Below are 13,560 nucleotides of genomic sequence, written 5' to 3' on the forward strand. Positions count from 1 at the left end.
TCAAAAAAAAAAAATATTTTTTTTTTTTTTTTTTTTTTTTTTTTTTTTTTGCTTCTCCCTTTTCAGCTCGCTGTATTTCTGCTCGCTGTATTTCTGCTTGATGTTCGGTTTGCTGTTTTTCTGCTGTATCGTTATGTTAATGAGGAGAGCTGCCTTCAATGTCCTCTATTGGCCAATAGAGCTTTGGAACCAACGTCACTGCGTCAGACGTTGTGGGGCGTTTAGGTGCAGTCGCTCGGTGCCATCTTTCCAGGCCACAGACCAAAAAAACAAACTGTATCCCTGTGGTTTGGTTGTGTTGCCGACTGCAGTGAAGTTAGTTTCGAGTTGGATATTGGATTTTCCAATATTCGCCGAGAATATTGCCAGAAGCATCACGCCGTCCTCCAGCCCCCTCCTCAAGCGCTCGGAGGTTCACTTCACTGCAGTCGGTAACACAACAAAACCACCGGGATAAAGTTTGTTTTGGTCTGTGGCCTGCAAAGATGGCACCGAGCGACTGCACCTAAACGCCCCACAAAGTCTGACGTAGTGACGCTGGTTCCAAAGCTCTATTGGCCAATAGAGGACATAGAAGGCAGCTCTCCTCATTAACATAACGATGCAGCAGAAAAACAGCAAAACGGAACAACAGCAAGTAGAAAATGGAGAAGCAAAAAAAAGGCAAAGCAAAATATCTATTTTTCTTGACGGAAACTCATGTGTAAGGAAAAGGAAAAACTAAATATATATTTATGCTTTTATTTCTGATGAAAATGTATATTTATGCTTTTAATTCTTATCAAAATATATATTTATTATTTTATTTATATATTTATTCTTTTTTTTTATTATGTCAGATATATATTCTTTTATTTATATATTTATTATTTTATTTATATATATCGGATATATATTTATTCTTTTATTTCTATATTTATTCTTTTATTTCTTATTATGTCTGTTTTGGTCCTCCATAACAGAGAAATGTTTACTTTGAAAGACAAACTGAAGACGGAGTCATCAATAATCACAATGAGCAACAACAAAGAATCTGCTCAAATTCAGCCACCGTGGGACAACAAATGGCAACATGTAGCTAACTAGTGGCAGAGCGAGGCGGACATATGTTCTCTTTGTGTGTTTTGTTTGTGTTTGAGCGTGGGGAGGGGAAGCAGCAGGTGTGCCCAGCTGTGTGTCTGAAGAGAGGACGTCAACACCTCTGGGAGTCAGAGGAAAGTTTTTGGCTCCTCGGATTCTCTGCTAGCAAAGGTGAGCTAAAACCTGATCCATAAAAATGTGAAATTCCCCTCTAGGGATTAATAAACTATTTCTCCAGAGGCGAATATTACTCCACTTAAACCCTTTTGAGATTTGTTAATTTCATTTAATTCATTCGTTCAGTTTTATGTGACGGCTAAACTAAATTATATGCAAATATATATATATATATATATATATATATATATATATATATATATATATATATATATATATATATATATATATATATCCTATGTGTGCATGGCACATGCAGCCTTCAAACTGTAAAATGTGATAAGAGGAGAGAAATGTTACGTTCCAACTTTCCTCCAAAACCATTAACCTTTGTAAATTATAAAATTATCATTATGAAAAACTAAAATGTGACGAAGACTCGACTTAATCCCTGGTTCCCTGCCAGTTTTAAAAGACAAGGCTGCGGTTAACCCTCTGATAAGGGAGAGGGAACTAAACTGAAACTTTACTTCCTGTTTCCTTCCTTTTATAATTTTTTACTGTAAACACGAGTTAAGCCATTCACTGCTGCAACAAAAGCTGTTGATGTGAGGATGTGTCTGCAGGCTGATTCTTTTACTGGAGCAACAATGTACAAACAATCATCGGCTGCTACTTAGCACGCGCGCACAAAATGGCCTCTGCGACAGCAACGCAAAACCCTGAGAGCTTTCTCAAGCGGCAACAAGCCCTCTCGATCCCCTGCACTGGTGTATTGACCCAGGTAATGGAGATAATGGATGTTATTCACATCGAGAGAAAGATCAAAAAGGGAAAGGAAACGCTTTGTTTCAACAATTCCTGGTCCCAAGTGCACAGCCATTATTCTGGTTTAGCAGGGAAGTGATGTGCTGCATCCAAACACCAGCTGCACAGATATCACTTAAAAACAAACCATTTGTGAATCTCTCTCTGTCTCTGCCTGGCGTTGGGGGGGAACACTGCAGAATTAAGACCATGATCTCACTGTAACGCTTTGGAGCCAACATTTGATGCAAACTTAGCCGAGGAGCAACAGCTGAGCCCACATGGCCGTGCAACACCCCGAATAACCTGGAATCCTGAAACCTTTTCCAGAGACAAACACTCCCGGAAGGTCAAACGAGACAATAGCGTCAAGCAACATTGTCTGTAAGTTCAGCTTTAAACATCTGAATTATTTATGGGACATCCTGAAACACACTGGGAGTTGCAGAGAAGTCTGAAAGTCACTCACATCAAATGCTCTCTTTTATTTAGCTATACCTAAAGAAAAACGTAAGAAGAGTTGATTCGTTCCCAGTTTTGAGTTTAAATCACGTAACATTATCTAGTTTTCAGTAAAAGTAAGACAGCTGTGTTTTAGTTAAAGATCTGTTTGAAGATGCAACTGTGCAAAACGAGTTTTTTTTTATTTATTGTTAATATTTTTGCCTTTAAGCAGCCTTAAACTTTAGTGTTTTGTCTAGACGTGGGTCATTTTAGCTTGAATTTCCAGGAATTTTCTACTCATTGCCTGATCATTTGCAATTGTTTGTTGACTAAGTCTTTAAGGTCAAATTAATAAACCAAACAGGGTTTAAAGGGCACCTATGAGCTCAAGCAATGAATCTAAGCAAACGCCTTAAAGAAACACATTTGAAGTGTTTCCTTGATGCATAAATTGAGTAATTTGTTAATTTCCTTCAGATTTTAATCAACTATCTCAATCCTAGAAAATTTTTTCTCTGTTGTGTGATGAAGTCATTTAAAAACATGAAATCAGTTTGTCATAACTGGATCTGGCTGATCAGATCTCAAAGTAAACAGAACTAAATTAACAAGGAAAAGCTTGATCGGCGCATCTTGTAATGGAAGCGAGAAACAGTATTTAAGCTTCATTACAAGTTTAGAGAGCTACATAAGATTGAAGTATGAATGCAGGTGCAGTTGCAACAAGGGCATTTTTGTGGTCCTGTAGAAGAAGCCGTTCTCAAAGGAAACGGTCTTTTACATAAAAAGCAAACTCAGAAATCCCAAACATTTTCCAAACAAGAACCACTTTCCGCTGTTTCCAGATGACTCAAGCTCTGTCTGCTGTTTCCTTTCCAGGAGTCACAAGAGATCTGGATAATGTTTCACTAATCCCAACAAGCATAAACTCACAAAGACAACTTTGGACAACTCCAGATTGATAACATGATGTGATGGCCTACATCAAACAAACGGCGGAGGGTGGCTCCTTTTCCCTGCGTTTTGCACGGGGACACAAACACAACATGAAATGCTCCAGACTTTCACTTCAGAAGCAGGACACGCTTTCCCCACACACCGGGGTTTGATTTTATGGTAGTTTTTAAATGTGTTGGTTGAAAAAGGCCTGAGGAATACACGTATTAGAGTTAAGTGGCGCTCCCAAAGTTATGTGTCACATCGTAGTTTCTATAAACACAACTCAAACAAACTATGCTCACAAATCATCCGAAGAGACAAGAAATGGCCTTATGTGACTGCAGAAGTGTGCCAGAAGAGAAGTCTGAATTTAGGGACTTTCATTTCAAAGGAATTCGGATCTGCTGATGCCGGGCCAGATTACCGAGCTGCAATGTTTCTGTGCTGTGGTCGTGACGCAACAGGGGCATTTATTGTGCCTGATCAGCTCTCTTCTTCTTCTGAGCTCATGAAACTGAGGCACAGCGCCACTTTTTTTTTTTTTTTTTTTTTTTTTTACAATTTTATACAATACAACTGAAAACTTTAATGCATTTCTTGAAGGAAAATAAGACTTATTATACTTATTTTCTGGCAAACATTTCTATTATCCCTGTCTCTTTGACACCTTTCACTGAAAGTGCTTTCATTGGCTGATGAAACAGAATCCATCCATCGTTTATTCTCAGCATGGATCCGTTTTAAAGCCTCAGAGTTTCTTATGTAAGTGAGCAAACAGCATCATAAAGACCAACAAACGCAGAACAAGAACTTCAAACGTCCTTCGAATCGCCGCAGAAATAGAGAGGTTCAAGCTGGAAGAGTTGCCAGTAACTCTGGAGGAGCTGCAGAGTTCCTCGACTCTGGTGCCTACCCCTAGCAGGCGTTTGGCAAGAGGCAGGGAACAACCTGAAACAGGTAAGGTCTGTTTACCACAGGACAAGCACCCATGCAAACCTCAGGGCAATTAGAGCGAACAATTAACCTAAGAGTCATGTTTTGGGGAGGAACCAGAGGGCCTGTGGAGAACTGACACATAAACTGAGAAAACATGCAAACAGAAAGACTCCTGCAGGCCAGGACCTGCATACCAGTTTTATCGCTGTGCACTGTGGTGGTTTTAACTTTGGACTGATTCAGGGCATCTTAGATTTTATTTGTGAAACATTTTTTAAGATTTGCTCAAAAATATGTCCTTCATTCTCAGAGCTACAGACTATTTTGTGCTGGTCTGCCACATATAATCTGGATAAAATACATTGCAATCGGAGGTTGAACTTCTGCTTGCTTGACACTTCATTTGTTGTTTAACAAATGAAGTGTTAAACACTTCATTTGTTAAACACAAAACATTTAGTGTTTTTTTTTCTCTTTCTTTTCATAAAATGCAGCAAAAAAAAAAAGGAATAACATTCGAAATGTTCTTACAGCTTCACACTCTATCTGCAATCGCACGAGATCACAAAACTGATTAGGACGACAGAATGAATGGCTGCATGGATTTATGTATTTGTGATGTATGACTTCAGGATGCCAGAAAGTCACCAAAGGACAAGACCAGGAAGTGGGCCTGCTAACGGGAGCGAGAACACGAAGAGATCACAGACAATAGCCTGAACTCAAACAGAGGTTCAGCACAATACATCAAGGATGAGGAGGAGGAAGAGGAGGAAGGTTTGTGGGGTTGGTGACAAACAGGGATATGGAAAAGGTAACAGCGTGAGGAGAGTCAAAGGGGAAGACAGGAAGGCCTGCGCCGGTTGAAGAAAGAACCAGCAGTAAATCTTGTGCTTAAGAATGCATAAAATTATAAACATCTCAGGACTTTCTATTAAAAGAAAAGGCGCTGCGCTCCTACACATGAGAGCAGATTTCACAGCGTGTCAACCCCCTCCACCCCCCCTCTCTCTCTCTCCAAGCCTGAGCAGCGCCACATAAAGTTCAGACGTGCGTTTCAGAGTGGAAGGAACATAGTGGAGCTATTCTGTGCTGCCCAGGAAGCCCGGAGCCACTTGATCACTGCTGGGACAGTGACAGAGAGCAGACAGAGATCTCCCTCATTCTGCACCTCTGCGGGCGCTGCTGCTGCTGCTGCTGCTGCCAGCTAAAAATACACGCAGTCCAGCAGAACTTCAGATAGTAAGCAACAGATAGTATGGAAACTTGATCAGTATTGCAGAGCAGCTTCCCAACTTCACATGCAACAAGTGAACAAGTTGGACTCTTATTCATGTCATCCACTGGACTACTTAGACCTCTGTTGATATAAGCAGCAGAATTGTATCAACATGAGTTCTGTGCAAAGGGAATGCATTGAAATTAACAGGAAAATGTGTTCACTTCAATCTGGAATAAAAGAGTGTAAAGGATTCCTGAGACTGTGGGTGAAACAATTCAAGTTAAATAAGAACAGATAAACAGCTTCCTTCAGTGGCTATGATAATAGTAACAGAGTTGGTCTTAACTTCGTTACAAGTCATGCTCGAATGTGACAAATGCTCTTCTTGCTTTCTTTCACTTTGCGGCGTGTCTGTGTAGAAATCCTGCAAGGCAGTCCTGACTGAAGCAGCCCAGTCCTTCCTGAAACCCAGCAGCAGCGACTCACTCACCTCCCCAGGTGTGAAGGAGGCACAGCAGGCCCAGCAGCAGAGGAGAGGCAGCGTCCCGTACAGCCATGGTGGTCGGGCGGAGGCAGAGATGTGTGTGCTGAGGTGTGTTTAGAGGAAGTCTGCTCCTCACTTGGTGAACTGCTTCGATACACACAGCAGAGAGAGGGAGAGAGAGCGGGCGAGAGAGGGGAGCAGTGTGAGGAGGCAGATGATGCAGAGAGAGAGAGGGAGGGAGACAGGAACAAAGTTCCTCCACTGCAAAAAAAAGGGATGAAGGCTCTCAGACACTTTGACAGGCTCATCTACTGCTACCCTGCCTCTGATGTTCCTTTATAACTCTCCTGTAGCTGCACTGTGTCTACTTTCTAGAGATAATTAAACCGACCCATGCACTCATCCCAGTGCTTATCGAGCAGGCAAGTTAGATATCTTTTGCAGCGGAGAGAAAGAAGGAGGAACAAATGGGGAAGAGAGAGTGCAAGACAAGCAGAGAGGAGGGCGGGTGCCTGAGAAGATACGCAAATGATGCAAGCAAGTTGTTGCTTGAATTGCCACACCTCTGTTGTTTCTGAAACGCAAACGTTTCCTTAATGAAAGGGCAAAATCTTGGTTATCTTTCTTTACTTTCACCAGCAGGAAACCTCAGTCCTGCTGAGACGGTTTGGAAAGCCTCTGGAGGTCTTGATGTGTGGGAGTGGTGCTCAATCATAAAAACACTCAGGACCAGGTCTTTGATTTTGAATTGCATGTAATCATTGACTGGCTCAGCTTGGTTTTATTGCATCGCCTGCTGGCGAGGAAGCACTTGGTGAAGGTGTGCCAATCAGTTTGCACAATAGAAAGATTAAAATAAGATCCTATGTAAATTTAGCTCTGAAAAGAAAATAAATCCTGGATAAAGACCCATTAGAGCATGTGAAGACTTGAAACTGGGGCAGTGGTTCACCTTCCAGGAGGAAAACAGCCATAAACCTGGAAGACAATAGTTTAAGTCAAAGCGCATTACAGCCAAGTCAAAGTCCAGATGTTGATGTAACCAAATCGGTTTGTAGGCCACCTGATAAACATGACCTTTAATGTTTATCAGAAATATCTGGTTTCAACAGTCGATGATCCACTTTTCAGTTTATTGGTGGTGGTCATCAAATTTCTATGACATGTTATTTTGTGTCAGAGTTCACCAAACCCTGCAGGCCGACATGTTTCAGAGCATCATAGGTTCAACACTGTGGTGCTTTTTTTTGACATTTTCCTCTTTTTTTTTTATCATATGAAACACATCTGGAATATTTATTGTCTGAATCTGTCTACCTTAAAATAAAATCTCAGTATTTCAGCTAAAACAAAAGTAAAACTTATGTTTTCAATAAACTGACATATTTAAATACAGGTGTTTCTATTCATTTTAATCAGTATAGCTTACAAATTCATGTAATGTAAAGTGCAAAATTCGTTGTTAGAAAATTTGATTATTACATAAAATCAATAAAAACATTTTTTTTACATTGGCTTAAAAAAAAGGTTGCATCATTCAAACAAAAACATATTTCTAGAGAACATAAACATCTTTCCAACAAAAATTGTCTATTGCTGCTAAAATAACCATACGCTAAAATACAGAGGATGTAAGCTACATTTCCTCCTTGGTAGGGAAAGTTGTTAAAGTTTGCAATTCACTGAGGAAAACCTACAGTTCCTAAAACAGCCACATTTTTCTGCCACCTAATCTGTAAATGAAGACTGAGCCTTTAAAACAGCAGCTGGGTGTGGCTGAGGGAGAGTAAATAATCAGACATAAGGGGGGATTTTTTTTTTTCCACTCAAAATTCCACATGAGCAAATTTGAAGAATGTCCCCTTTTCAACCTTTTTAAATATGACATCCTGGACAGGACTTTTGGGAATACCCAAGGACCGCTGGGTTTGGGAATGAGGCAGAGGAAACGCGCGCTGTCCACTCCCCCACAAAGTTCCCAAGGACCGCAGAGCTGTGGGCCATTTACATTGGCATTCGTAAACCTCCGTACTCACAAGAGGAAAAACATTCATATGCTTTCCAGACCAATATCTAGTTTGTGTTAATAATTAAATAAACAAATTCAAGGTGCGATTTATGAACACTGTTCATGTTTAACTCTGGGAACTTTTGCGCATAACTGGGAATTATTTGGGATTAAACACTTGGTCTGTTCACGTTTTTAACCAGTGCAATTAATTGTTAAAAACAAGCTAAAAGCACAAAACCTGAACAAGGAAACATTGAGCCTGGTTGGGTTCGGATGGTTCAGGATAACTGAATGCCTTTTTTGTGCTGAAGTAAAAGATTTTAATTTGGTCCTATAGGAACAAAATTTTCCACCGAGTTCAATAACATACAGTTCCCTAAAGACGGAGGAACCAAGAAAAGACGTGAAGAAACCACACTGACAAATCTAACTTTTGCGGCTCATGGTGAACCTTTGCCTCTATATGCTAGATTATATTAAGGATTTGCAGCGTAATCCATCGTACACATTAACAGAGTTATGAAAGCATCAAATAAAGGCAAGATTAAATTCTTAAAATTCAAGTTCTATCTTACCTTTTTATTTACTGCTGAAGATAGATAATCAAGCTGAACAGTATTTGTTTTGAAACACTAACCTACTCACATGCCCCTGAATATTTAAGCGTTTTTATTTTGTATTAGAGAATACCAATAGCTGTGTTACTGCTGTATTAAAATCAGTCTATATGGTACAATTACACTCTGAGTCTGATGAAGAACCAGATAGTGTTATACTCACAGCTTTGTGAGTATAAAACTGAGATTTTGTATGTTATATTTGTTAATTAAATGAGAGTGGTCCCAGAGCCAATCCCTGTGGAGCTGCATTAAAGTACCTAGAATAATTATTTGTGCTTTCATAACCTGAGTGCCGTTCACTTGAAGGAACATCATCAAACCAGCTGACATTAACAGAAACCTCAACTTTTTGCTTTAGCATAGATATGAGCAACTGAGTCAAAAAACCTTTATTTTTTGTAGCCAGACTGAAAACTTGAAAATAATTAATTTGAATAACAGAAACAAAATCTAGGTCATTGTTTCTAATGGTGGTTTGTTAGTGCTGTTACAGGGCTTACGTCAAAAATAAAATGTGTAAATTAACACTTGTCTCTGCTCCTGACCCTGGTCCTCCTGAAACATTAACTCCTGATTTCAGTGTCCCGACCGCTCCTCGGAGAATGATGATAAATCTTCTTGTTTATCTCACCGGAGTTCACAGTGCTGCGCTCACAGGCTAAGGAAAGACTAAAGGAAGGAAGGGGAGGAAAAGAAGTCATTCTTTCCTAGCCACTCAGCCCAGACCCAAGAGCAACTTGTTTTGGGGGTCCAGGATGAGAGACGGCCATTGTACGAGTCGCTCCAGTAGACGTGGGGGCTTTGAGAGGGCACCAGTTGATTGAAGGAGGAGTGGGAGAGAAATCTGAATTTCTGCTAAACTCCGTCACCACAGCGGGGAGTGGGACAAAGAGACACTGTGACAACCGCAGCAGCAGAGAATTTCGCATTGCCTCTCCATGGTGATTACATGTTGTAATGGCATTAATCACAATAAATTAACCCACTGATGTGTTTCTCCCATGTGTCATTCTGAGTATAGTTTGGCATTAAACAGAACATAAAATGACAACGTACGAGATTAAATACTTGAGTTTGGATAAAGACAAGATAAATGTGAAGCGATCGGCATGTTGCTGATTCAAACCCTTTCCATGGATGAAGTTTTGTTTCTTCTAATAGTTCAGATGTAAATAAATAAGATAAGAGTAACTCCAGAACCGATCCCTGTGGGACACCTTTGTCTATGTTAAAGCTGCAATATGTAACTTTTTGAAAACATTTTTTTCTTTTACATATATGTTAAAACTGTCACTATGAGACAGATAATCTCTGAAAAAAATCAAGCTCCTCTGTCTTCTCCCATACTGGTTACCATGGCCACCGATCACAGCTGTAAACAATTTTCTAGTAACAGTAAGTTGTTTCACCACCATTAGCACACTGAACTGGGAATACACGAGGATAATTGACAGCGCTAAGACCTTCCTCCTGGCTGTGATTGGTTGTTTTTGGTCAAGAACCGTGTATTTCTTCAGACACCTCAGGAAGGAGGTGAAGGAGACCCATCATTTCACACATTAACTAATTTTTCCATAAAAGTTACATACTGCAGCTTTATGAATATGACAGAAATATAACATTACAAACAACACAATAAAAACGTAATTATTTTTATAACCTCTAATGCATCTGAAACGTACCTAAAAATCATGTTTCAGTTCAGAAAAATAAACAACATTGTCATCGATTCTAATAAGAGGCCACATTGGCTTTTGTCTCAAGAATAAGAAACTTATAAAGACGTCAGAGGTTTGTGAGTGACAACAAGACAGTTCAAGCAAATGTTTTTAATAAAATAACTTGCCGCTGCTTTGCAGATGCTGCGTTATGCGTCATGGAGCAGGAAGCTGCTGCTGCTGCCTGCAAACTGTTGAACATCCTGCAGATGCACAAACAAAGCCCCGAGAAGGCAGGAATGTCACACTGCGGGACCCCCGACATTCTTAGTCCTCCCCTCTCTGAAGTTAAGGAAGCCATCACTGCTTCCTTAACTTCACCTTTTACTCTCCGTCTTCTTTCAGTCACTGCTTCTGAGTGCGCAGTAGAGATGGGGAAATTTGAGAGGAATTCAGGGTCGCCATCTGGGTCTTGACCAGTCTGCACTCCACTGATTTCTACGGAGTGGAGTTTGTGTTTTTTTCCCCCAGAGTCAGCCAAAACCCGCTCGCGCTGACTCTGAACATATTCTAGATCTCCAGAGTCATCTAGAATATGTTCTAGATGACATATTCTAGAACATGTCATCTAGAACAGAGACTGATGGAGTTAAATGCAGGAAAAACATTTAAATTCAGCAAAAAAAAAAAAAAACCCAACAAAAAAAACAACTTGAGATTTGTGTGATCTTCCAGAGAGCATTTCTACATCTTGCTCTTTCAGGACGGGTAAATTCAAACACACACCACACTTTTCAGATTGTAAATACAGTTTAAAACCATGCATGATTATTATTTTTACTTGGGGGTGGCACACACACGCACACACACACACACCTGCACATGCATTATGTTTTTTAACTTCACCATTGTGCATTAGTATGTGAAGATATATATTACTTATTATCCTAATGAAATGTGTTGAAGTTTGTAGTTGTAACATGACCAAATGTGACAAACATCAGTGCTTATATGTCCATATTTTTGATGTCATCTTTAGTCACGTTGATTACTGCAGACCTGTCTTCACAGTCCTTCCTCTGGCTCCCTGTATATCACAAACTAGAATTTAAAATATTTCTGTTAGTTTATAAATTCGTGAACGAAATACACTGAAGACCTGTTTTATTGTATCCACCTCCCAGACCGCTCAGGTCTCCTGGATCAAATCTAATGTAATGTCTGTTGCTTGTTTCCTGTTATCAACATAATTGGTTACATTTTTAACATGTAAGGCACTTTGAACTGTTGTTGCCGAGACGGACGGCACAAATAAACGTTACTTGACTTGCTGCCAGCTGGACTGTTACTATGACTGAATCAGTGCAGCTTTGAGTCTCTTGCAGGAAGCTGAGAAGCAGACAAAGAGAAGGATGCTCTCCTCAGTGAGTGGAAGTGTCTCAGAGGATAACAAAGTCCAAATGCGGTAAATTACTCATCCAAATATCCTTGGCTTTGTCCAACTGTCTCCTTTTCATCCTATGTTGGTTTTCACGCAATGTTTTTTTAAGTTTTCGACAGAAAATGAAAGCCTTTAAATGGTTCAAAATGAGAAAAATTGCGTTGTTTTTTTTTCTTCAATTGATCAAACTGTCTTTTAATGTTAGTCATCGACAAGAATCGAAAATTTAACACCACACGTTCGGTTTGAGACAACACACCTTTGAACTCCTCATCGTTTCAGAGAGGAAGGGTTTGGTTGAGCAGAAAACAAACAGAGGAAGCTGACTGCTGGCCTGCTGGCTGACCATAATGACAGATGCCATAAAAGGAGCAGGTCTTAAAGCTCTTAGTCAGAGACAAAAAAATGCATCCACACCTTTAATAGCTTCATGCACTCCTCCTATGCATCCCCACTGGCCCAATTAGGAATTTAAAACAATTGCTGTTTGTCATCTATGCCAAGGTCCAGAACGGAATTTCCCATGATGGTATCGGTTTCCCGCTGTAAGAAGGAGAAGCTCAACTCTGCGGCTTGGACAAAGAAGGAAGTACAGTTCAAGTTGTTCTGGATTGTAAAGCTTTTTCTGTTGCATTGTCGTAAGATTTGCTGATGTAATGGGACAATATATTCATGTTCTTCTTAGTCATAGAATCAATGTGAACTCAGCTCATTGTCTCACAAAGCTCCACAAGTTTATTCCTCTGGAGTTCTTTAGTAAGTTTGATTAATAAAAATGTCAGTGGTAGAATTATGTTGTTAGACTAAATTAGTTGTCATTTACCTAAGTAGGTAATGGGATATTAATGGCAGTTTTGTAATTAAATATATAATAAAGTTGCATTGTCTATGGTTATTGTTCTCCACAATGGTTTTTCTAAAGAGTTTTATGTAAAGGTAAGCTTTACATAACGTAAAGCGTATCCCTTACTTTATGTAAACTTTACACAATGAGTCATAATTCCCTTTACATAATGTAAAGTTTACAATGACAAAATTAAGACTTAGTCAGTTTGGAACAATTTCAGTCGCAAATTGTTCCAATTTTCCTATGTCATTGAAAACCTGCTGTATTTTATATCAATTTCACTCTTAGACATCTGCATGTCTGCATGCAAGGCCTACTCACCTATATTATCATGAAATATTTTTATTAAAAAGTAATATATCCTAATAATTATTATTTTATTAACAGTGAAATATATTGTATTTCTGACATGATGTTGCAATCGTCCTTCGGGCTCTTTGCATTCAGATCCAGATTGTGAAGAATTTAGTTTTTCTAATCAGCTTTAAATGGCTTTGACTAACAGACAGATGTAAATTTATTATATAAAAAGTTGCTTTGTCCAATCGAAACCTGTTACTCCCTAAGTAACAGATTCAATTGCAAAAAAGTTTAGCAATTGTTCTCAGTCTCCGTACCTGAACACCACCTGGATTAAATAGGTGTGAAACAGTAAATAGGCAGCGTTTTACTCCCTCTTGTGCTGACAAAATGCAATAACACCAACAGTTTAAAATGGTTCTAATACTATTGTGTTTCTCTTAACTTCTGTTTCATATTAGTTCCTACCATCCAGTCGCTGTTGGTTTTGTCTAATCATTACAACTACTAAAGTGAAAACAATTCATCAGAATAATCTGAATGAAAGGTTAAGGAATTGTTTTCTTCTTCGTCTTCTTCTTCTTTGTTGTTTTCAAGAAACCCCAGTTTCAAACGCAGTAAAGTACGGAAGAATCGATTCTTTTTACTGAGCTG

At 39.3% G+C, this 13,560-nt stretch overlaps 1 protein-coding gene across 3 annotated transcripts in view; it reads right to left on the bottom strand.

The window, feature by feature from the left end:
- LOC106950064 (cell surface glycoprotein MUC18-like) overlaps positions 1–6,190 on the bottom strand; it is a 42,338-nt gene extending 36,148 nt beyond the window's left edge. For all 3 annotated transcript variants that reach the window (XM_015036708.1, XM_015036707.1, XM_015036706.1), the window contains exon 1: positions 6,036–6,190. In XM_015036708.1, the coding sequence (XP_014892194.1) occupies positions 6,036–6,102 (67 nt within the window). In that variant the 5' untranslated portion in view covers positions 6,103–6,190. The remainder of the gene's footprint in view (positions 1–6,035) is intronic.
- Between the last annotated feature and the right edge of the window lie 7,370 nt (positions 6,191–13,560).

Source organism: Poecilia latipinna, unplaced genomic scaffold (genome assembly GCF_001443285.1).
Source record: "Poecilia latipinna isolate Pla-1442-1.1 unplaced genomic scaffold, P_latipinna-1.0 Scaffold376, whole genome shotgun sequence".
Lineage (NCBI taxonomy): Eukaryota > Metazoa > Chordata > Actinopteri > Cyprinodontiformes > Poeciliidae > Poecilia > Poecilia latipinna.